This window comes from Leucopleurus acutus (genome assembly GCF_964270905.1).
Source record: "Leucopleurus acutus genome assembly, chromosome: 1".
NCBI classification, from domain to species: Eukaryota; Metazoa; Chordata; class Mammalia; order Artiodactyla; family Delphinidae; genus Leucopleurus; species Leucopleurus acutus.
The window spans coordinates 75,810,160-75,836,083 of NC_139142.1; the positions used below are offsets into that span (position 1 = coordinate 75,810,160).

A 25,924-nucleotide genomic window follows, 5' to 3' on the forward strand; every position below is an offset into this window, starting at 1 on the left:
ACAGAGCTGATCATTGCTCTGCTTAAAATCCTTTGATGCATCTCCATTTCATTTCATATAATATTAAAACTCCTTGCCATGGCTTTAAATGGCTTTAATGACTTCGCCATTTCTTGGACTTCCCTCACTTTTTTGACCTCATCTCCTACTGTCAGCTGTCTTCCCACTACATTAGCCTCTAGTACTCCTCAGAGATTTCCACCCTTTGTCAACTGTCTTCCCACTACATTAGCCTCTAGTACTCCTCAGAGATTCCCACCTCAGTAACTTTGCACATGCTCTTCTCTCTGCTTTGAATCTTATCCGCTTCATATCTGCATGGCTCTGACCACTGTGCATGAAATAGCACCCCTTTGCTCTCTACTCCCCCTTCTCTACTTTAATTTTCTTCTTTGCACGTACCACCACCTGACTTCTGCTGCTGCTCCCGCTTTGTTGAATTCTCCCTCCCCAACCACTAGAATGGAAGCTCCGCAAGAACAGGACATCGTTGTTGTTCTTGTTGTTTTTACTGCCAAAGCCTCCTGTTCAGAGGCTGGAACAGTTCTTAACACCTAATAAATACTCAATAAATATTTGTTTAATGAATTGTGTGAATTGTTTTATTTTACTTATTTATTTATTTATTGCCACAGAGCAGAGTCCTAACCACTGGAAGTCAGGGAATTCTCTGTGTGAACTGTTTTAGATCAAAAAGGAATCCCGGATCCTGGACACAGAGGGGAATAAGGAGCATGGAGGTACTGGGGACGTGAACAGAGGGCTCTTGCAGTGTGGGTTATCCACTGTGTGTGCCACCCTCTGGGAAAGGCTGAGGGAGGGCTATGCCTGAAATATATCCTCTAGCAGCTCTCCTTCTCGGCCACAGTATGGACCTGTGAATGCTTTACAGAAGGGTTGAAAAGGTCTCCCAACTGGACGTAAAGAAAGGCACAAAGTAGGCTCTCGCCGCTGTAAATTGCGCATCAGCACCGTTGACTTCTGTTGCAAACTTCCTCCAGGCAGAGATGCTGAAGTACAGGGCTGCTTCAGGCTTCCATGGCTTTGGGCAAATTCTGAACCAGGTAGTGTTTTGAGGTCACTCTGTAGGGTTGCATTTAGCCATTCTGTAAGAGTGTGTAAAACAAGTGACTTAACAAGATGAGGAACAAAAGTCCATGAAAGGGAGACTGCGGAGGAGAGGAAAAAGGTTAGGGAAGGAGGTGTATAACCCAGCAGGACTTCATCAACTTCACTTGACCAGGTTTTGTGATGAGGGGTCACTCTGAGTATGAGTCCCAAGGAGACATTGCTCACATGTGGGGAGAATGCCGGCAGGAGTATATGAAATGGGGTGAAAAGCTGTTGATGGTCACAAAGTACATGTGAATAGGCAAAGTGTCTCTGCTGCTCTCAGGAGCTATGAGTGCAAGTTGAAATCTGCCCCCTTGTGGACAAACCAAATATTACCACGGGTCTTCCCTTTAAGGTCTTGCAGATTAAAAATTCATTCCTAGGGACCTCATTACTTTTTGCTGATCCTTCCATGTGCATTATAGGCAGGTGGAACTTATAGCGGAGAGAGCTGTGTTATTGTCCAGGGAGATGGTGTTCATGGGATTAAGCTGAACTACTTATTAAAGTAGATGGCGTCCCATGGCTATAGAGGGAAAGCAGAAAACAGCTAGCATCCACTAGCAAAACTCTTGAGTTGCTTTCAACAGCTAAAGGTGAGAGTTAAGAGTGACAATCACAGATTTAAAGTCTTCAAGTAGAAGTGAATCAACATTTTTCTTTCCTTTTATTGGTCGTTCTGATCTTATGTCCATATGGTGCTACAGGGTCCCACCAAAAGTATCAAAAAGGATTGTTAAGTTTTGCAAAGGATAGCTTTTTGATACTATTGTTAAAGAACAAAATCTAGTTCTTTTAGGACATTTACTCATGGATTCTTCCATTCAATCAGTATATAAAGAGTATTTTTTGAGCAAACATTTGTTGAACATTTGTTGTATTCCAGGCACTATGCTTGGAGCAGAGATTACTTCAGGGAACCAGACAGATGTGGTTTCTGCCCTCATGAAACAATCAAATAGTTTTTCAAAAACCAAGAAATACAGTTAATTTATTATGCTAGTGATAAGGGCCACAAAGGAAAAGTACAGAGTGTGACGCAAGCAAAACAGAGGCTGTTCACTTCCCCTGGGGTTTCTCGGAAGGCTTGTCTAAGGAAAGGAGGCACACACAGGATTTAAGCAGGTAGAATGGGGAGGGGTGAATGGAGTAAGGAACATAATGAGGAAACTAGATGTTAAAACCTTGAGTTGGGAGGAAGCCTGATGAGTTCAGGGGACTGAAAAGGGGAGTGTAAGGAGATAGACAGAGAGAGGAAGGGTGGTTTGGGTGAGGCTCCCTTGCAAGGCCTGGTAGGCAGCGGTAGGGACTGTGGTCATTATTTTAAGACTTATGGAAAAAAAAAGATTTATGAAAAGCTATTGACACCGTTTAGGTGGGTGTGTGGGGGGAGAGCACAGGCACAGAACTAGATTTGTGTTTTACAGAGATTACTGCGATATAGTAGGGTTTGCACAAAAAGCCATGGGGACCCCCATTTCAGCTTTCTAATAAGCAAGCACAGAGCCCTGCATCAGGGAAGGTTACGACCGAATGTGTGTTATCCACTCTAAAATTGTTCTCTGTTTTTATCTTGTGCATTCCACCAACTCTGCCAGCTCCCAGAGCCACTTCAAAGGAGGTCAGTGAGGCCCGTGGAATGCAGGTCAGGGTCACAGAGCTAGTTAGTGGCAAAGTCGGTATGAAGATAGGAACCTCGCTTTCATGACTCCCAGACCACTGCTCATTTTGTTCTAGCTGGAGACTTCTGAAAAGGAAGGGTGTTTTTTTGTTGTTGGTGGGTTTTATTTTTGGTTTTGATTGTTTGCTTTTTTTTTTTTTTTTTTTTTTTTTTTGCAGTACGCGGGCCTCTCACTGCTGTGGCCTCTCCCGTTGTGGAGCACAGGCTCCGGACGCGCAGGCTCAGCGGCCATGGCTCACGGGCCCAGCCACTCCGCGACATGTGGGATCTTCCCGGACTGGGGCACGAACCCATGTCCCCTGCATCGGCAGGCGGACTCTCAACCACTGCGCCACCAGGGATGCCCTGTTTGCTTATTTTTTATTGCATCTGGGTTCTTTAGGGCCTTGGTGATTATTTGCTGATTAGCCATCATTCATTCATCTGCTTTCAAGGAATCTTATCTGATTTTCAGGGAAGCTGGAACTGGCCCCCAAGAGGAGAGCAGAGCTGGGAATGGCAGGACAGCTGTGAATGTGCTTGGAGGTGCTGTAGGGGAAAGCTGGGTTAATGCTCCTTCCTCGATGAGGATTCAAAGGAATCTGTTGAGGGCTCAGCCTGGGGACACACATAAGAAGCCAGGTATGCTATGATCAAAGCATTCTCAGAAGTGGGAAACTGAAGGGCCTACCAAGCAGCTGTTTGATATGGTTACGTCAACCTCCCTTCAACCTGACCTCTCCTGGCCTATCACCTGGTGGCTGTCATTTGTGGAATACAAGTAAAATCACACACACACACACACACACACACACACACACAGAGAAAAGTCTTGGTTTGCCCCCAAGGGAGTACAGGACCTCCCTCCTCCTGTGTGAATAGCCTGGGGCTGTACCTGCAAGGCTGAGGTTGATGACAGCCTCTGATTCAGAACATGTCCTGCCCAAATCAGGAGCAGCTCGTTCTTGGATATATGCAAGCTCCAGTCTGTCTACCTCACCTGGACAGAGACAGGGAGGTAGTGGGAGGACAGCTGGAAGAGCGCCCAGAGCGCCTTGTGAAGGTATTGCATGACTCTTGCTATTAACATCTTGTCTAGCAAACAGCTCTGCAGGTGCCAAGGGTAGCCAATCAACTCCCCCAGAACAGGGATGCTTCATGCCTTTTTTTTTTTTTTTTTGCAATAGTTAGTGTTTTTGATTTAGGGAGGTGTCTCTTTGATTTAGGGAGGTGGGGGGAAATAGAAGTGGTAGCCAGAGAATCGTCATCTCAAGAGGATAGTCACTGAGGTCATTTAAATGTAGTTCAAAGCCTTCATTTGTGACAGCAGAAAGGTAGATAGTCAAATTCTTCCTTCATTCTTTTCTACCACCTCCATTTTAGAGATAAAGGAACTGGGACTCTGAGAAGTGACAGGGCTTTCCCAAGATCACACAGCTAGTTAGTGGCAAAAGAAAAAGATCTGAAATCCTTTACCCTTTTTTGATCTCCTGTGAGTACCAGGCAGTGTGCTAGTGCAAGCAAGTACATCGTTCTGGCTCTCCAGTGACACACTGGGACAGGGGACAGGAGGCCAAATACACCCTTTGCCATTACCACACAGTAATCACTAATGCTAAGTTGTGTACAGGAAGCTTGAAGGAAGGCTTCATATGGAGACTCAAGGAGAAGATGGAGGTTGTTAATTCAAAGAAGGATTCCTGGAGGAACGGATAAAGTCCCATGCCCTTTGCACAGCAGTCAGAGATATTTCTTGATACATGGGCTTACATCGAATGCCTGAGAGTTTGTGGCAACCAGCATGAATTTCCTCATGGGCAAGCTCCACTTCCACGGTTAGAAAGAAGCTTGGGCTATCTATCTTCTGACTGTTGTCCACACCAGGTTAGTAGATGAAGATAGTTTGGGGGGCTTCTTATTGAAACTGAACAGGGAGGAAGGAGAGCAGATCTCAACCCAGAGGTACTTCCAAACTTCTGTCTTAAGAGTGGTGCTGAGGGTTTCCCTGGTGGCGCAGTGGTTGAGAGCCCGCCTGCCGATGCAGGGGACACGGGTTCGTGCCCCGGCCCGGGAAGATCCCACGTGCCGCGGAGCGGCTGGGCCCGTGAGCCGTGGCCGCTGAGCCTGCGCGTCCAGAGCCTGTGCTCCGCGATGTGAGAGGCCACAACAGTGAGAGGCCCGCGTACCGCCAAAAAAAAAAAAATAATAAATTCCAGTAAGATTCCAAATCTGAAGATTCTTTTCATCTATAACAGTTTCTCCCTCTTTGTTTCCGTGCCACTTACCAATTGAAAAACTTGTTGGGTATCTTGCAGAATGTCTCACCATCTGGGTTTGTTTTATTGCTTCCTTGAGGTATTATTTAACATGTGCCTCATTTCCCTTTATTTCCTATACACTGGAAGTTAAATCTAGGGCTTAATTAATTTAGATTCAATTGTTTGGCAAGGATACCTCCTGAACAATGCTGTGTACTTCCTATGGCATCATATTAAAAGGCACATAATAACTAGCTCTTCACTTCTCTGAATACCTAGGGGGTGGCATCCAGCTCTTCCATTGCAAAGTTTCCCATAAGCCTCTCTCCTAATGGTTTTACGACCTACCAAATAAATTTTGCCTGACTTAATAATTTCATAAATGATTATAAAATGGCGACTTTTAAAAATTTTATCATTCTTTTCATATCTATTAGTTATTATTCTTCTCTAAAGAAGAACTTTCCCATACCACATGAAAGCTCTTTGGTTACCCTGAAATATAGTTCCTATGGGCTAGGCAGAATAAATGTGCAATCCTTATATTTTAATTATCAACTTTCATATTCAGGGATTGATTTAGAGTCAGTTGGGGGATAGGGATCTTTGTCTTTTCACTGATGTGTCCCAAGTGTCTAGAATAGTGTCTGGCATAGGTAGGTGTTCAATAAATATGCATTGAATGGAATAACATGTGAATGATAAAAGTTCCTTACAGTAGGTGACAAAAATCCCATAGAGTCAGTACTGAGGAAATCAAGTCTTAGTACAACCATGAATCAAGATCCTGAATCTGAACCCTGTACTCGAGGAGTTTTTATAAGGGAAGCTAATTAGAATGTTTGTCCCCCAGTTAGTGCTGTTGCCTAATACAGGTTCCATAGTGGGAAGGAGCAAGGACAGTATCCTTCCAGATCCCCCTGGGTCCCTGGGGAGGAAAGGGAAACTGTAATAATGACCAAGTTGAACTTCTCCCCAGATTCGTAGGGCAAAAGACCTAGAATTAGTTTTAATTTGATATAGAAGCAATAAGGTGAAGCCAATGTTCTTGCCCGAGTTTGTAGAATAAGATCTATACCAGCTGGGTAGCAAAATATTTGTTACTTACAATACTTCACTCAGTTTTTAAGTGACTCGATGCTCAGGAAGGGTCTTTCTTTGGTCACAGGGTGATGGATGGGAAGGTAGGGGGCACAGAGGGGCAGGTGGAATCCAGGAGACACAGAAGAGCTGGCACCACGGAGAAGGGAGGCTCTCAGGGCAGAGATGGAGAAAGATGGGGGAGTTGAAAAGGAACTTGGGGGGTTTTACCGCAGATGGAGATTTTAAAAACTAGTTTTGTCTTGTTTGCGAGACAACCCGTACTCTATAACCAAGAAAATGTCCGTGGTATCTATTATTTGCTAAAACGCGGTGGAATTGGATGTGCTTGGGGACATGTGTCAGCGTGGTGAGCCCTCTAGTCTGGTTGTCTATGGCTGCTTTACAGATGACCCCCAAATGGTGGCCGAAAACGGTAACAACACTCATTTGCTCCTGAATCTGGAGGTTGAGCTCAACTGGGCAGTTCTCGCTCGAGGCCTTGCATGTGGTTTTATTTACAGGGAGCTGAAACACGTGGAGCATTCTGGGCAACTCTCTCTCTCTGTGGCTTCTCCCTGTGTGGCCTCGACACAGTCAGACTTCTTTCTACGCGACCCCCAGAGGCAACGTCCTAGGGGAACCACAGCCCAGTGGAAGCTGTGTGACCACGGCTCAGAGGTCATGCCATGCCGTGTAAGTGGGAGCAAACAGAGGCCCACCCAGGTTCTCAGGAAAGGACAGAGACTCTACCTCTTGCAAAGGGAGTGGTAAGGCTCTGGAAGAGACTGTGGGATAGAAAATATTTTGTGGCCATTTTGGGGAAACTACAATCTGCTGCGTGACTTTAAGGTGAGCGTGGCATGGGGCAACCGTAGAAGTCTTGCAAGGGTAGCCAACCACCTCTGTAGGACAGAATAACCTCCACAGTTTTCTGAAGGCACTGAAGCAGCCAGAGCTCTTTGAGAATTTCTCTCCCTCCATGTGTTCTCTCCACTGGTGGCCTCAACATGGTCGAACATCATACGTGGCAGCTGAAGGCATCCAGAGTGAGTGTTCGCTTCCTTTGCGGTCCCTTTGAGGCCGTTGCCTAGTCTCAGACAATACTGGAGCTGGGTGGGTTTCTAGCAGTCCTGGAGGAGAGCTTATTAATTTGACAAAATGAGTGGTGAGGGGAATTACTAATGTTGTTTTACATCCTGGCACGAATATTTGTCTCCAGCCGCTACCTGCCTCCTGCAGTCTCCTGAGGGTGACTTGAGGCTTAGCAAAGGGAGGGTGGTGGGTACTTTAGGTCAAATGCAGTCATCTGATAATAGGCCCAGTTTCTTCCTCCCCTTCTCCACCTCTTCCTCCTCTTTCCCCTCCATCCCCTTCCTTCCTTCTTTCCCTCTTTTCTTCTTTCCTCCCTTCCCTCTTCAGGTGTGCAGAATTGAGTTGATCATATACTGTTTATGGCCCATGCTAGGCCTCTCTTTTGTTTTATTCAATTTTATTATTTTTCCCTTTTTATTCCTTATCCCTGCTTCTATTTCTCTCATCCTCATGGGCATCTGTCTTAGAGTATTTAATCCACGTTCTTCCATCCTACTTAAATATTGTATGTCCTTGGAAAATTTTTTGTATTATTTTGGAGCATGCGTGTTTTCAATTTAAATCAACTGGAAATGATTTTCATTGTTTCTTTTTTTCACACCACACCAAATAGCCTGTTGCTATTTGTAAAGCTAGTGCATTATTTGAAGCTGTTTTATACTATTTTATTTTATGTATGTAACACATGTTTACCTGTCCATCCCCTTCATGAGGGACATTTCAGTTACCTTTAGCTCTTTTCTGCCACCAGTTATGCCATGATGAACATCCCTGCACGTACTCCATCTGGAAGAACTATGTTGAAGTCTATGCCCGGGACAGGCTTACAAAGTCTCAGATTATACCCATTTATAATTTTGCCAAATACTTCCAGATTAGTTTCCAATATCACTACACCAATTCTCCTGCCCAGTAACATATTTTCCAGCACTTGATATTAGATTTTCTAATTGTTGATAATCCAATGGTTATAAATCGATATCTTTTGGTTATGTTAATTTCCATTTATCTGATTACTGACGAAGTTAAGCATTGTTCGTCATCCATTTTCGCTTCCTCTTCTGAAATTGACTTTTTATAACTTTTGACAATCTTTTCTCCTCTGGAGTTTTTGTGTCTTTTTATTGTTGATATGGAGGAAACCCTTATCTCTAGATGTTAATCCTTAGTTGGTTTTAGGCATTACAAATGTTTTCTCCGAGGCTGCCAGCACTATTAAACATTTGAAACCAGTCTCAACTCTATTTCAGGAGGGTAAAACTCTGAAATGTAGAGGTAGGTTGAGTTGCCTCAGTTGAGGATAAATTTTGTAACAAGGGTTGATTCCTTGCCTGTAAACTTAGTATAACATCTGTAATTTGGTTGCTTGGAAGTCCTGGAAGGAAATATTGAACATGTTACAATATGTAGAAAGAGTTCTTTTTATACAATGGAAATGTGTTTGCAAGATGGTGTGCAAATCAAAATCTGTTAATTGAAAAATTTGTCAACAGTTAGTAACTATACACTTATAACCTTGTGGCATTTTTGCAACACATATCCATAACAGAGCAGTTTGAATTGTGAAAGGACAACCAGAATGAAAGTTTCTGGAAAGTAAATAATCACCTCCTGCTTGTTCATTTTCATGGTCTTGAATTATGCTTTTGTTTTTGTTGCATACAAAGAGACGCATTCTTTGAAGTCTTTTCTAGGATTCTCTGTCTTTCCCAGACAAGTTTTAACCCCCAAATAGCTTTCTAGTTGACAATTAGAAAGACACAGATACATACAAAGGAGGCTATGTAGCTGTCTTTCCAAAAAAGAAATCATTTCAGAGCAAGAAATAGTACAATTAAGTCCATTTTTTCCATGCCTATATCAAAGACTGGGAGATGTTGGCAACAAAAAGAATTCTATTGTTTCAATACCTTGAGCCACTCACTATCTTTTACGAAGCCCTCATCTACTAATTTTCCATGTAGGTCTCCCAAGTATACTATAATTCAGTGGTTCTCAAATTTTGCTGCATATTAGAGTCACTGGGAAAGCTTTTAATAATCTCAACTCCCAGGTCTTACCCAACACTAATTAAAGCAGAATGCCTCAAGGTGGCATTAAAAAATGCTTTGGAGATTCCAATGTTCAGCAGAGATTGGAAACCATTGCCATACTTGCCAGGAGTCCGGGGCTTTATCAAGACTAATGTTAATGTCAGGGAATTGTTTCTGCCCTGTCCTGGACACCACGTGGGAATGAAACTTGCTGAAACTGGAGTTCAAGGGTTAAGCATTGAGAAAGTGAGATTTTTATTACTCTTGCCATCTCACATCTCTACCTGAAACTTTCTGCAACTCATTTCTTCATTAATGAAATGGAGATAACAGCTACTTCACAGGTTTGTAGTAAGGACCGATGAAAATTTGGAAAATAAACAGTACTGCATCTGGCACACTTCAGGACTAAAATAAATGTTTTGAAATGTCAACGCTTGTTTAGTGAGGACACATTCAGGACCTGCCTTACCCAGCTGTCCCTCTGAAAGTAACTTCTCTTCCCGCTGGCAGCCAAGCACACTCCCCTCCTACAGGCTCCTCCCTTTCTGCTTTTTCCCCTTGGCCTCCCCACACACAGCTGGCACCCTACCAGTTATTGCCTGGGAACAGTGAGACACAAAGGACTTTCTTGGATCCATGATCACAAGGATATGTTACCTGTGAGAGTTACAGCAAAAAGGAAAGGTGAGAGGATGTAGCACAGAACCAAGTAGGACTGACAGAGGGAGAGATTAGGAAGGAATTGGGAAGAACAGATTAATAGAAAGCGCTAAAAGCATATTGAATTTGGTGGGATCAAGGTTAAAACAATCATGGGAAAGAAAGTCATTCAGCAATACGAATAAAACAATCAGACAAGGGTACTTTTAATACCTTCCGTATGTTCGGCTCCATGTTAAACATTCTGAGGGATTCAGGAGAAATAGGAGATGAGATACTGACTGTCAAGGAGCTGTGGAGGCCAACAAACACAATACAACAGGAAAAATTAGAGAACAGTTCAGTGCCAAACTCTGAGAGCTGAAATGGTCAGAAACGGCTTTCTTGGGGAGCTGGACCTCCAGCTGGACCTTGCAGGGTTAGCATGATTTTCACCAACAGAGAGAAGGAAATAAAATATCAAAGGCTAGGGGAGCAAAGTCAGGGGATGGTGCTGGAGGAATCTGATTACCCTCTGATATTTTCCGTCTCCTCTTACTCTATAGGAGTTAGAGCAAAAGATGTGAAGGACCTCATACCCCTAGTAATACTAATGGTGATACTTTTCCTGCTGCTTCTATTCTGGGAAAATGAGCTGGATGAGGAAGTAATGGCGGCAACCTTAGACCAGTTGCACGTGGACTACCCTCAGAGTGACGTTCCTGTAAGATACTGCAACCACATGATCATACGAAGACTCATCAAGGAAGCCAACAACACCTGCAAAAAGGAGCACGTCTTCGTCCATGAGAGGCCTCGAAATATCAACAGTGTTTGCAATTCTCTCAGGAAGGTGGCTTGCCAAAACCATTCCACCCTTCTCTGCTTCCAGAGTGAGACCAAGTTCAAAATGACAGTCTGCAAGCTCATTGAAGGCACCAGATATCCTGCCTGCAGCTACCACATTTCCCCCACAGAGGGGTTTATTGTCGTCACTTGTGATGACATGGGGCCAGTTAATATCCAGAGATATGATGAATAACCTGAGACCAGCGTCTGAGCCGGCCACCCTCTCGTCTCCTCTCGCAGAGGCACTGATGCTGGTTCTCCCTGAGGCGCACCTGAATTGTGGACATGGGGTCATGCCTTGAGTGAAATGCATTTATCCTTTCAGTATTGGTGAGCTGGGATCTTTTTATTCTGCGTTAATAAAAAAAAATCTACCGAATTAAACCATAAACTCTGCATGTGTTTTAATTCCTTGTCCTTTTTCATTTGATGAGAGCCAAGAGTGAATCCTACACAGGACTGGGATTAGGTAAGGTGAGGGACTCACTTCACACGCAAAATTGAAGGAGCACCAAAACCCCCTGAGCAATATAGAGAAATAACTTTTTTAAAAATCAAAATTAATGCAAAAATCCCTGATGAACAAAATATCTGAATTTTAAATCAAGACCCATTCTGAAAGGGTTAGATTTAGGATGAGGTGGGGTACACGAGTTGTACCAATGCAGGGTCAGATCCTGTTATTTAAAAAAAAATTTTTATTTTTTGCGTTTAAAATTTTGATAATTGTTCATCAGGGATTATTTTGCATTAAATTTATTTATATATTTATTTATTTGGAAGTATAGTTGATTTACAATGTTGTGTTAATTTCTGCTGTACAGCAAAGTGATTCAATTATACATATACATATATATTTTTTATATTCTCTTCCATTGTGGTTTATCACAGGCTATTGAATATAGTTCCCTGTGCTATACAATAGGGCCTTGTTGTTTATCCATTCTATATATAATAGTTTGCAGTTGCTAACCCCAAACTCCCAGTCATCCCTCCCTCATCCCCTTCCCCCTTGGCAACCACAAGTCTGTTCTCTATGTCTGTGAGTCTGTTTCTGTTTCGTAGATAAGTTCATTTGCGTCATATACATTCAATTTATTTTTAAATATTGCAATAAAATATTATTTATCTTGATTATTGGGCCTTTAACATTTTGTACATGCAGCGAGTACCTCATTCATCTCACACTAATCCCAGACTATCCTAGGTGTAGAGGTGGTTGGGGTCATCTCGTAAGGTCCTCTTTAAGGACGATGTGTATAACTTAAGCTATACCTGCTCCTATTCAGAAGATGCCTCTGTGCCCTGCTGAAAGGGAAAAGGACATCAGAAGATGCCTGACTGGTCAGAAACAATTTTCCTTAAAGGCTAGAAAGAAATGGATAAGGATTTCCGAGGGAGGGATCAAGACCCTCAGGGTTCAATCTATTTCCTCAGAAGGAACAGAGAGGACTTTGACTCACACTAATCATTCCTTTCCCCTATTAGTTCTTACAGCTGGACTGTTTTTTTAGTTCCTCCTCATTCAGCTATGGGCAGAGGATCTTTAGAGTGAGAGGGCAAAGGAAGGGAAGGAAGTGAAAGAGAGGTTCCTAAGTCTGGAGATTTGATTAAGTTCTGTTCCTATCAGTTTCCTCAACTGTAAAGTGAGGAACTTGAACTAGATAATCTTTGAGATTCTTTCCTCGTCTATTACTCCACAATTCTATTTCTTAGGGAGTCTAGAAACTGGCCTCGTTGGAGTTGCCGGGGATGGGGAGATTAGTACTGGGGGGTAGTAAAAAAAAAAAAAAGGAGTAATTGGCAAGTAAGGGCCAGATTATGAGATCACTAATTCTGAGCTATGACATTTTAATCCTGTAAGTGATAGCCAGAAACTCATAGAGTGAGCTGGAGCAGACACGGGCAATGCACAAGACTTAGAGGGCCCTTTCTGTTCTTATATTTTCAGTTGAGAGACGTCAACTTTTGCATTATTTATTTGTACTTAATTTAAGGTCAGATCAACCTATGCTAGTTGTTAACTCTGTCATTGGTAAACATCAAGTTCTAACAGATTGATTAGATCTATGGAGGGAAAAGGGTGGCCATCACGTGTAAAGGACACTTTGCAACATTGTAAGTAAAGGCTTACCTCTCTGGGTGGCCCTTCTGCAGCTGAGTTCTATTACTCATTTTTCTGTGGAAATCCCATTGTCATTGTTGTCTTCGTGAAAGTGTGAATGTCATCAAGGAAGCAGAGCCCCCAGCATCTAAATAGATGCTGAGCAGAAAACAGCTGGTCCCTATCATATGACGCATTGGGTCCTGGTAGCAGCATCATTTCCTGGGCAAAAGTAGCTGAAATGTGTTCTTTAGGCCCGTGTTTCTATGTTCTGAATTCTGATTCCATTTCCTATCCCTCTCCCTAGGTTTAATTGTCCTTTCTTTCCTTCTCAGTGCTTTTTCTTCCCTTCTTCCCCTAACCTCCCTTTCTAATTAAAAAAAAAAAATCTTGCAGATAAATGCATTCCTATTAAAGTGTAAGTAACTGAGGATATCAGATGGAATCTATCCTCAGAGTATTTTCATTCAATAAGGATAAAATCGCAATTCAAATAAATTGTGACATTTTAGGGCTTCCCTGGTGGCGCAGTGGTTGAGAGTCCGCCTGCCGATGTAGGGGACACGGGTTCGTGCCCCGGTCCGGGAAGATCCGACATGCTGCGGAGTGGCTGGGCCCGTGAGCCATGGCTGCGGAGCCTATACTCCACAACGGGAGAGGCCACAACAGTGAGAGGCCCGCATCCGCAAAAACAAAACAAAACAAAACAAAAAAAAACAATGTGATATAATTTTTTTTAACCTGCCCAATCTGCAGAAATAAGATTTTTTAAAATAACATAGTGCTGGCATAGGGGCAGGAAAGGGGACATTCTCATGCACTCTTCCTGGGAAGATAAATTGGGGTGTTTGGTGTCTTTCTGGAGAACTATTTGAACTCAGCCCCATTCTAGCTTTCAGACCCTCTGCATGTTTGGTTTCTTTACTCCACTGCTGACACTCCTCCCTCCTCTTATACATCCTTTAGGTAAGAGACTCAGCTCAGTCCATTCTGGCTCTGATGACTTTGAGTTCGGGTCCTCATGGGAGGGCTTGAGGAGGCCCTGGGGCTTGTCTCGTGTAATGTCAGAGAGCAGGGCCAGGTGAGCTGGCAGAGCCCTGGGCATGTGACAGCTGCAGGCTATGCTGCTGGCGTGTGCGCTCCTTGTCTTTCCAGCTCAGGCTGTTCCAAGAATCCCATGTCCTCCATGAGATCTCTGTCCTGTCACTTTCAATACCCCTTCTGAGAGCTCTCCTGGGCACGGAAGGCAGGGCCTGTTAGAGGAGGAATTGGGGAAGCAAAGTTGGGAGGACGGGCTCTTGAAACATGCCTCCATGAAGAGTGATGACTCTTACTTCTCCCTTGGTGACACCTTTCACCTTCTATCCCTTCCTCATCCAACTTTCATGCTCTCTTCTCTTGACCAGATTGTGCCGTCAACTTACATCTCCCTTTTGCACCCTACATGTTTCTGCTTCCTATTTTCCTTCCAGGCTTTGCACCACTTAACTTTATGTGTTCTTCCCTGTGTGTCTTGTATTCAAAATCACTGTTCAGATATGGTGACAAGTTGGACAGATTTCTAGAGCCAGGCCACCCATAAGACTTTCACTCAAAGGCCAATATTCAATCTGGTCTGGTTTCAGCCCCAGTGGAACAACCTGTTCATCCAAGGCTCATGGACCACATAGCCCTGAGTTGCCCAGGTGGAAAAAGACAAGAGCAGCACGAATTGCTGAACTCACCCTGGGTACACATCCAGCCCTTTTAGAGGAGTGCCTCTGAGCAGCTCCCTAGTCAGCTTTAGAAATTCCCTCTTGCCTTCCTTTAGAAAATTCTGGAATTGCTCAGCTATCTTTACAAAAATCATACTCACTGTAAACATTTTTATGGGCTGCTTCCTTTTGGGCCTATTTACCAGGCACTATGATCATGGCTATGAACATCACTAAATGCGTGGCAAATTATACTGATGTAAATTTGTTTTCATCACAGTTCAAAAATCTGTTCATCATATTTTTTTATTTTGTAGTTTTATTCCTCATGTCAGACAGTCACCTGTCCGTAAATTATAAAAGTGAAGGCATGTTCATGTAGGCCTAGAATGGTTGGATAGGCATTTTGACCTAGTGGGGAGAAATGTAATGATATTATGGGAGATGACCTACTATGGGGGCAGAATAATAATAGAGTGGTTAATGAGTAGAAGATATTTACAGGCAAGCAATTGAGAAACTTCTGTATGTAAGGCATTGTACCAGCTACTGTGGGAAAAAGGCATAAATGAAAGGAACATGCACCTGTATACAAGGTACTAGATACAGGATAATAATATCATATCTTAAGAGATGAACTTATCTCTGTTGTCTGAAGTGATCAGATCAGGCATGTGTAAAAGAAGAACTAAAATCTTGAACTTGATGGATAATCCATTAAAATAGCTAAAATTTGAATAGAAGAAAAAAAGTACTAGGAGTTGGAAGAAACATATGAAAAGAGTGGGTGGAAACATAATTGTAGACAGATGAGTACTAGATCCTTTGAGTATTAGAATAAATAATTTGTATGGGTTTTTTTTCCCCACAGGATTGTAGTAGGCTGAATACTGGCTCCCAAAGATATCCAGGTCCTAATCTCTAAAACTGGTGAATTTTATTTTATGTGGCAAAAGAGACATTGCAGATGTGATTAAGTTCAGGATCTTGAAATATGGATTTTCTGGGTTGGTCCTAAATGCAAACATAAGTGTCCCTATAAGAGGAGGCATAGGGAGATTTGACTCTAGAGCAGAAAGCAATGTGATGGACTGAGGTGAGATATTACAATGTTGCCTTTGAAGATGGAAGAAGGGGTTATCAAGGAATGCTAGGAATGCACCTCTAGAATCTGGAAAAGAGAAGAAGACTGATTCTTCCTAGAGCCACTGTGGGAGTGTAATCCTTCTAACTCCTTGATTTAGGCCCAGTAAAACTGATTTTGGACTTCTGCCCTTCACAGCTGTAAGAGAATAAATGTGTATTGTTTCAAGTAGCCAAGTTTGCGGTAATGTGTTACAATAGCAATAGGAAACCAATACGAGGATAATGAGAGATAATATGAAGATTTGTGGTAGAGAAAATTACATTTAAAATTACATTAAAGAAGATGTGGTATGTATATACAATGGAATATTACTCAGCCATAAAAAGGAATGAAATAGTGCCATTTGCAGAGACGTGGATGGACCTAGAGATTGTCATATAGAGTGAAGTAAGAAAGAGAAAAACAAATATTGTGTAATATTGCTTATATGTGGAATCTAGAAAAATGGTACAGATGAACTTATTTGCAAAGCAGAAATAGAGTCACAGATTTAGAGAACAAACTTATGGGTACCAAGGGGGGAAGGGGGAGTGGGATGAATTGGGGGAGTGGGATGAATTGGGAGATTGGGATTGACATATATACACTGCTATGTAGATAATAGACAACTAAGAAGAACCTACTGTATAGCACAGGGAACTCTATTCAGAGCTCTGTGGTAACCTAAATGGTGAGGAAATCTAAAAAAGAGGGGATATATGTATATGTATAACTGATTCACTTTGCTGTACAGCAGAAACTAACACGGGGCTTCCCTGGTGCCGCAGTGGTTAAGAATCTGCCTGCCAATGCGGGGGACAGGAGTTTGAGCCCTGGTCCGGGAAGATCCCACATGCCGCGGAGCAATGAAGCATGTTGTGCCACAACTACTGAGGCTGCGTGCCACAACTACTGAAGCCTGTGTGCCTAGAGCTCATGCTCCACAACAAGAGAGGCCACCACAATGAGAAGCCCATGCATCACAGTGAAGAGTAGCCCCCGCTCGCCAAAACTAGAGAAAGCCCGTGCACAGCAATGAAGACCCAACACAGCCAAAAATAAATTAATTAAATAAATTTTTAAAAAAAGAAACTAACACAATATTGTAAAGCAACTATACTTCAATAAAAATTAATTTAAAAATTAAAAAAATAAAATTACGTTAAAAAAGGTAATATTAAAAAAAAGGTAATATTTGAAAGTTAATTTGACAATAATGGACATGACAGATTGAAGGGGAGAGAGACTGGAGACAAATATGTGGTCTGAGTGACTATAATATGTATAACCTAGGTATAAGGCCATGAAGACAGGAAAGAGAATAACATAAGGAAAAGAAAGGAAGAGATTAATATGAGAACATTTTAAAGGAAGTAATTGAATCACTTCCTGGCTGATCATCTTGCTTAAGCAATATTTGCCCGTTCTTTACACCGTAAAGTTACTTTTCAATTGCTCCACTCTTCTGTACTGTTCCTTTTGGAAGCAAGTCATCTCACTGTGGGCAGGGGAGCTATGCTCCTTCTCCTGGAGCGGGTAGTATCTAAACAAACTATCGGGAATACTCTGTATGGAAGATTTGTCTTTTCTCCCCCATTTATTTATTTATTCAGATGCATTTATATCATTGTGGACTCATGGATATTTATTTTATACTTTGGATAAGATTCAATATTAAACTATTTTTTTGTTCAAATTGTTCTAGCTCTGGTCATCAGGAGTTCTTTCAGTCACCTCCTGTGTCCCTTTGACATTTTGTATTTTGGGGGGTTTTTGAGCACTCCATTTTGTTTTTGCATACTCTCTTACTGTTTGACATTACAAGATACTCCAGGTACATCTTATATTCCCTGCCTCAATCCTAAAATTAGCCATTCTTCAAGGATCCTGGTTCTTTTTATTGGAGAATGGTATTTAGAAACCAAGATTCGGGTACTGATTGCACTTATTGCTGCTGGAACGTCATTGTTTCAAGGCCTTCTCAGAGGACAGAGCTAAGAAAGTTATATATGCCAACTCATGTATACACTCGTATCTGTAATTATTTCTATATATCAATCAGCATTTATTTTAAGCCAAATCTATACTGACACATACAACTCTAAACCACATGGTTTATTCTAGCCTTTTCCTCTTCTTATCGGCAACCTCTCACTCCAATAGTGAGAAGCCTGGGATCCCACCAACCACAATTCATTTACTTATTTGTTCAGTCCCAGTATAGATATACAGCAGTTTCAATTTAACTCATACCCCCGTGCGAAACAACTTATCAACTAGAATACAGTCCTTATGTACAGTTCCTTTTGTCTTTAGTCTTCCAGTTTCCAGTAATTTCTAAAGTTACTGTCTTAGTCTGTTTGGTCTGCTCTAACAAACATACCATACACTGGATGGTTTATAAACAACAGAAATTTATTTCTCACAGTTCTGGAGGCTGGGAGGTTCAAGATCAAGGCCCAAGTATATTTGACGTCTGGTGAGGAGTCACATTTTGGTTCATAGATGACTATCTTCTTGCTAAAATCTCACATGGCAGAAGGGCTGAGGGAGTTCTCTGAGGTCTTGGGCACTAATCCCATTCATGAGGGCTCCATCTTCATAGCCTAATCACTTCCCGAAGGCCCCATCTCCTAATACCACCATATTAGGGATTAAGATTTCAATATATGAATTGGGGGTGTGGGGAGGCACATAAACATTTAGTCTATAGCAATTACTTAAGTCTCTTCAGTATCCCCTTCAGCAAGGTTTTGTCATACAGTCAAATTCCTTTGTCACAGTCTGCCCTCCATCCTGGGATCCCCTCACCCTACTGGTTAATTTTTTTAAATTTACATGCGTTAAGATTCACTTTTTTGTGCTGGTTTTTGGCAAATGGACAGTGTCATGTATGCACCACTACAGTACCATACAGAATAGTTTTCATAGCCCTAAAATGTCTCTTGCCCTTCATCTAGGCAAACCACCCCCCTCCACAACTCCCGATAACCACTGATCTCTTTTCTGTTTCTGTAGTTTTGCCTTTACCAGGATGTAATATTAACGGACTCATACAGTATATAGTCTTCTCAGACTGGTTTCTTTCACATAGCAATAACATTTAAGATTCATCAATGGATTAATAGCTTGTTACTTTTAATTGCAAAATGGTATTCCATAGTATGATATACCAAAGTTTGTGCATTCATTTACCTGTTGAAGGAAATCTTAGTTTCTTCTAATTTGGTGGGATTCTTTTTTTTTCTTTCTTTTTTTTTTTTTTTGCCATGCCACGCGGCTTGTGGGATCTTAGTTCCACAACCGGGGATCAAACCTGTGCCCCTGCTGTGGAGGCGTGGAGTCTTAACCACTGGACAGCCAGGGAAGTCCCTGGTGGGATTATTAATAGAGCCGCTATAAACACTCTAACAAGTCTGTTCATGAGATTAGCTTTGGAATAATAATTTATAATAGAAACAGGAAAAAAATTAGTGAGTCACTAATTTATACCTATATGTTAGGTATATAAAACCTAAGAAATTAACATATAGGTATAAATTATAGGTATAAAACCTATAGGTTTTATAGGTATAAAACCGGGGCACGAACCCGTGTTCCCTGCATCGGCAGGCGGACTCTCAACCACTGCGCCACCAAGGAAGCCCTGGGAGTGTTATTTTTGAGAAGTGGATACATATAGGAGGAAAAATTAGACCCTACCATTTCACTGTTAATATATATACATATATCCTTTTAGCAACATTGAATTATCTTTATTTTAAAAAGAAATTTACTTGCCCAAGGCTACACAATTAGTTCTATTTGTCTGCAAAATTCATTCTTTTCACATACTGAATGGCCTCCATATCTCTGAAGATTGCACTTACAAAACATGAAGTAAAAGAAAAATTACAAAGCAGAAACTAGAGGATAAAGTCTTAATATTTAATAATTAGAGGCTAAGACCTCGAATTAGTGTATTTTGATTTATCTGAGAGCTGTCGTTTTTATAAAACAAGACTAGAATCCTTTGAAAAAGTAACAACGGAAAAACAATAAACACTTGGAAAATAAGCATATTAATGTCAGGAGGAACAAAAGGATCAGTATTAGGGTCAAAAGATAAAGTCAAAGAAATTTCCAAGAGGGCTTCCCTGATGGCGCAGTGGTTGAGAGTCCGCCTACCGATGCAGGGGATACGGGTTCGTGCCCGGTCCGGGAAGATCCCACATGCCGCGGAGCGGCTGGGCCCGTGAGCCATGGCCACTGAGCCTGCGCATCCGGAGCCTGTGCTCCGCAACGGGAGAGGCCACAGCAGTGAGAGGTCCGCGTAAAGAAATTTCCAAAAAATTAATTCCAAAATATGAGAAAAAAGTAGAAGAGATAAGAAAATCCAAAAGAATAAATACATTTTCCAGTATGTAAGAACTCACAAAATGCACCTCCTAAGCACATTTTCTTATGAATTTACTTGGCGATAGGCTCCAACAAAAACTAAAAGAAGAGAGTAGACCAAGAAAGAGGACAACATGGCATCCAGACAAGAATGATTACAGGATCACAGCTGAAGAACAGACCTACTGGGGCAGAGGCTCTAGGAGAGAAATCTCTAAGGAAAGGAAGTACTTGATAGAAAACTCATTTGATTGAGAGGATGGCATCAATTACATTCACAATGTTGTGCAATCATCACTACCATCTATTTCTAAAACTGTTTTTTAAGTGAGCATTTACAGCTTGCAAAAAAAGCATCTAACAAATAAAAAAGACAACAATAAACTCCAGGAGATACAAAATGTTTTCTTAAATTATGGTGTTTCTAGGGACTTCCCTGGCGGTCCAGTGGTTAAGACTCTGCGCTTTCACGGCAGGGAGCGCGATCCCTTGCTGGAGAACTAAGATCCCGCATGTCTCACGGCCCCCCAAAAAAGAAATTATGGTGTTTCTGGATCTTCGGAAACATTATTTGCATATTCTAAATAATGTAAATACTTTGTATCAATTTTCGGTGTTAGAGTCAGTGAACCTAAGTCTTAATTTTGATTATAGAATGAAATATTAATATTAAAAATCATGACAATGTAGAACTAAAGGACAGATGACTGAAGGGTTTTTTTAACATCTTTATTTGAGTATAGTTGCTTTACAATGTTGTGTTAGTTTCTGCTGTACAACAAAGTGAAGCAGCTATATGCATACGTATATCACCATATCCCCTCCCTCTTAAGCCTCCCTCCCACCCTCCCTATCCCACCCCTCTAGGTGGACACAAAGCACAGAGCTGATCTCCCTGTGCTATGTGGCTGCTTCCCACTAGCTATCTATTTTATGTTTGGTAGTGTATATATGTCCATGTCACTCTCTCACTTTGTCACAGCTTACCCTTCCCGCTCCCCATATCCTCAAGTCCATTCTCTAGGAGGTCTGTGTCTTTATTCCTGTCTTACCCCTAGGTTCTTCATGACATTTTTTTTTCTTAAATTCCATATATGTGTTAGCATACGGTATTTGTTTTTCTCTTTCTGACTTACTTCACTTTGTATGACACACTCTAGGTCCATCCACCTCACTACAAATAGTTAAATTTTGTTTCTTTTTATGGCTGAGTAATATTCCATTGTATATATGTGCCACATCTTTATCCATTAAAGATAGAGAAAAAGAGAATGAAGGGAACGATAAGGATGCTAATATCCTCATCTTGCAAAATAGGGACTCAAAATATGCAGCACATAGCTGAAACAGATAGTAAGAGGGTTAGTATATTATTAGGTTAGAAAGGTAAGCAACAGAGAAACTAAAATATTGCTATATTAGGAGGAAAAGGAGAGGGGAGTGAGGTGAAATTGAGCTAAACCTTAATCTGCCATAACATGAAGTCAATAGACTTGATGGATTAGTAAGTAGAGACAGAAGACTTTTACAGAGATAGTGAGACGAGAGCTAGAAATGGTGCCTCTTGGACCCACTTGGACTTGGACTGGAGAGTTGGAAAGTCGTAGGGAGAGAGGCTGTAGATTTTAACTGTGGGCATGTATTGTTTTGATAAATATTACGAAATGTGAACTGAGGGACAGAATTTCTATTTGGCATGATAAAAATAACTTTCAGAAATAAATGGTAGTGATGATTGCACAGCATTGTCAATGTAATTAATGCCACTGAATTGTATACTTAAAGATGATAAAAATGGCACGTTTTATGTTTGTGTATATTTTACAATGAAAAGTACGTGCTGAGGTAAGATTCATCTTTTGCTGAGTCCACCTCCTACAATACCTCGGCTTAGGGAAATGATTAGTCCTAGAATTCCAGAAGATGGATTTAAGTGACCACAACAGCGAAGATGAAAGAACTGTAGAACCAGGGAATTACACAGGTCATTATGAGGATATTAGATTATTTCTGGTTGTGATGCTGCCTGTTCAGATTTTATTCTCATTCAACAGGACCTGCCAAGGGAGAAAGTTCCCATCTTACAACAGACCTTTTTTTTTTTTTTTTTTGTAAATCTAGTCTTGGAACCCTAACTAAATCTTTTCCCATCTTAGGCTTAACATTAAAAGAGTTGCTTCAAAGGTGGTTGGGATGACTAAGCTGGGCAAAACAGACTACAGAATAGGAACCAGCGAGAAGATGCCTGAGTATGGGAATAATTTGCCCAGGCAGGTATAGATAATCTCAAGAATGGTAAACACTGATGATGGCATTACCCACAGAAGGGTGTGTGGCAAGACTGAAGGTAGGTGAATGATGAGATATCCGTGGTACTTGCATAACCTGAGCACTGTGAGGTAATTTTCCTCTAGGAGAAATTCCTGAACCGTATTTTCTCTGTGTACCCTCCTAAATGAACCCAGATTCAACACCCTGAATGCATGACTGATGATACTGTGCAGCCATCATGAATAATCCACTCAAACTTAAAGAGTTTTTAACTTGTGTTTTCAGAGTAACAGAGTATATGGGAAAAAGAGGGCTCATAAGGGTTTCTATCAGGAAGTGGAGAGAATCTCTGGGAAGAGGAGACAGAGTTACTAAGAATTGCTTTAGATATGGCCCACTTGGGGCTTCCGTGGTGGCGCAGTGGTTAAGAATCTGCCTGCCAATAAGCCCGCGGGCCAGAACTACTGAACCTGCGCTCTAGAGCCCACGAGACACAGAGCCCATGCTCCAAACAAGAGAAGCCACCGCAATGGCTTGCACACCACAACGAAGAGTAGCCCCCGCTAGACGCAACCAGAGAAAAGCCCGTGTGCAGCAACGAAGACCCAATGGAAAGATAAAATAAAATAAATTTATATAAAAACAAGATATGGCCCATTCAATAAAAGGTATGCAAAGTTAAATAATAATGAGATCCCTTATTTTGCCTATCAAACTGTCAAAAATTAAAATAAAATATAATACCAAATTATGCAAAGGATATAGTGACGTGGGTCCATTCTATACACTGGTGGAGAGAGTATAAGCACAACCTTACTGAAAGGCAATAGGTGAATAGGTACCTAAAGCTTTGAGGTTTATACTCTTTGACCTAATAATTCCACTTGGAAGAACTTGCTTTAAGGGAAAGAATCTGTGCAAACTATTTATTGTTAGACGTCAACTTAACCTCCAAAAGTAAAGGAATAGTTCAATGAATCATATTGCATTAATAAAATAGAATAATATATAGCTAGTAAAACTTTAAAGTACAGAAACTGCTAATATATAATTTTAATTTTCAAAAGATATAACACCTCTTCCCTTTCATTGGCTTATTTCCCCTGGCCTTCCATTTTGTTTCTTTCCTATTCCCTTCCATTCTTTTCCCTTTCTTCCCTTCCCAAACAATTTAGTCCTGAAGCCATTAAATGGGGCAAAACCTGGTGTGCATTGAAAAGGGGGGTCAGCCTGGCATGGGGAATAGGAAGCCAAAGCCCAAGAAAAGAGAAAAGGGCATTCATATGGGGGGTGAGGGGGAGTAGAGATGAGGCATGGGGCGGGGAATCCAGCATGGAGCGTCAGCCTGAGCAAGGAGAGGAGGTATCTCACACAGAGGGGAACCTGGTGTGGGGTATGAAAACCCAAATGGGAAGCATCCACGTAGGGGGCCAGCCTGTCACAGAGTGTCGGAGTCAGAGAGGGCAAAGGGCATCCATATGGAAGGGGGGACAGTGGCAGAAACAGAAGATTCAGTTACATACATGGAGATTGATCAAATAAGTAAATATATTAAAGAAAATATGGTAGAAGGGGGTTTATAAATATGGAAATGAAGATATAAATATGGAAAAGGAGAAAACTAATATGAGCCTATGGGGTTGGATTGGAATTGGAGATATTGATGTGAATCATGGTTTTCAATGTAAATACATAAATAAAATACATGTAAGTGTGTGTGTGTGTGTGTGTGTGTGTGTGTGTGTGTGTGTGTGTGTGTGTGTAATTGCATCTTTTTGCTATATTCCCAAGCTCTGCCCTCTGAGGGACCAACTCTCTCACCACAAAAATGAACACACACACCTAGCATCCGATCTTGGTTTTAAAATACTGTTTTCCACTAAAACAACCATGTCTCTTTAGAGAAATGACTGGTCCCAGGGCAAGGAAAATACAAGATGAGCTTAGACCATCTTGCTGTTTCTCAAAGCAAGGAAGTGTCTAAAGAATGATGGGAACATGTCAAAAGCACACAGAAGCCAGATTAGAAGGGCTTCTACTGACTAATTCTGGGTCAGATTATGTAACACTTTTTCCATATTTATAACCCCTTTCTACCATATTTTCTTCAATACATTTCCTTCTCTTCCAGAGAAGTGCACCTGTGAATTCTTGGCAGGTAACACTCACAGAAGCTGGGAGATGGCTGCACCTTCCTGGTAAAAATATCTATCTTTATCCGTTGACCCTTTGGACAGCCTTTTCCTCCCCTTGGAAACAGTCTCCTAATGCAGTTGCTTGCTCTACATTGGTCCTTAGCCAGACCAGCTTTCCAGGGCAATGCCTAGTGCTAGACTTAATCATGCCACCTTCTCTCTTCCTATCCTATCCCCTATAGGCCTCGTCTGTGGATGTGTTACCATGGCAGATACAATGCCTGATTTTAGTTTCTTTGTCCTTTTGTTACTGGTTTTAACAACCGGTAACTAGCACACTGCCAAACTCATGCAAAAGCATTCGTAGAACAAGTATTGTTTTGCCTTTTGCTTTTCTTGTCACCTTATAAAGGTGCTGAAAATCTCACCCATTCTTTGAAGTTAAAAATTTTACATGCTGTGTATAGGGATACGCAATACGTTTATACAGATATAATTCTAAACATTAGCTTCGTGCTAATACTGGAGAGCTGACATTTTCAAACAGTGGGATATCGCAGGGCCTCCTGAAATCATATGTAAATGGTAAAGGGCCATGACGCCTTGACGTGTGCACTCACATTTCCCTAAATATTCCTTCTGCTTAGCCATCTTCCTCTTTTCCCAAATTCTTCCTTTAAATCCAACTATTACCTGGCTTCTGAATCATTAATTCTACTAAAGAACCAACCCAGCTGCTCCTGGAGGTGGCATCTCTGTCCTTAGAATCACTTTCTAGAAACTGACTGAAGCCCAGTCTATAAATGCAAAGAGGAGAGGGCAGGCCTATGGGTAGGATCCAAGGTTCAGAGGAAGGAACATCATCAACAGATTACATGCTAAGTCCAAGTACTGCCTAAATAGCAACAACTCTGTCCCTTGGAGTCCCTTTTCATCCCACCAGGAATGAGTCTCTGCCAGATGATATAACTTTGCCACCTTGGGAAAGAGAAGGGGTGGAGAGGGCCAGCTCAGTCCACTTTGCCTACAAGAGTGAGCTCTAGAGGGATCTGAGGGGGAGAGTTCGAATCAAGAGCGTGGCAAGGGCATGATACAGACATTACCCTGGATCTGACCACAAGCTGAGCTGCTTCTAAGGAGTGTGTGTCCCTGGCCAATTTTTTTTTTTTCTCTCCAGGGAGGGATGGGGAATGCGGCCCTTATCTATATAAACAATTTGATTTTAAAATATATTATAAAAGTCATAGACCCAAGTGAAGTATAGGGACTTATTGCTGAAGATTTAGAATTATGGGCAGAGGACAGATACTCACATATTTGGTTATTATCCAATCAGTGCACACATAGACTTTCTGTGTTGTCTGGGCACCATCTCTTCCTGTTAGATCTAGGATCCATTTCTTCATGTTCTATATTGTCAGATGTATTATTCCTGGATAATTTCATTATCTCCCACCACATGAAAAAGACAAACCGGTCTGATAGGA

General features: G+C 41.6%; 1 protein-coding gene across 2 annotated transcripts; it reads left to right on the top strand.

Annotated features, from left to right (window-relative positions):
* Window positions 1–7,093: 7,093 nt before the first annotated feature.
* RNASE12 (ribonuclease A family member 12 (inactive)) lies at window positions 7,094–10,923 on the top strand (the record flags this gene model as incomplete). 2 transcript variants are annotated; one of them, XM_082838043.1, is made up of 2 exons in its annotated part: window positions 7,094–7,160; window positions 10,448–10,923. In XM_082838043.1, 2 exons carry the CDS (start codon window positions 7,094–7,096, stop codon window positions 10,921–10,923), a joined length of 543 nt encoding a protein of 180 aa, XP_082694169.1. The 2 variants fall into 2 exon arrangements, with proteins under 2 accessions (XP_082694169.1, XP_082694170.1); XM_082838044.1 differs by lacking the exon at window positions 7,094–7,160 and adding an exon at window positions 9,893–9,926.
* Between the last annotated feature and the right edge of the window lie 15,001 nt (window positions 10,924–25,924).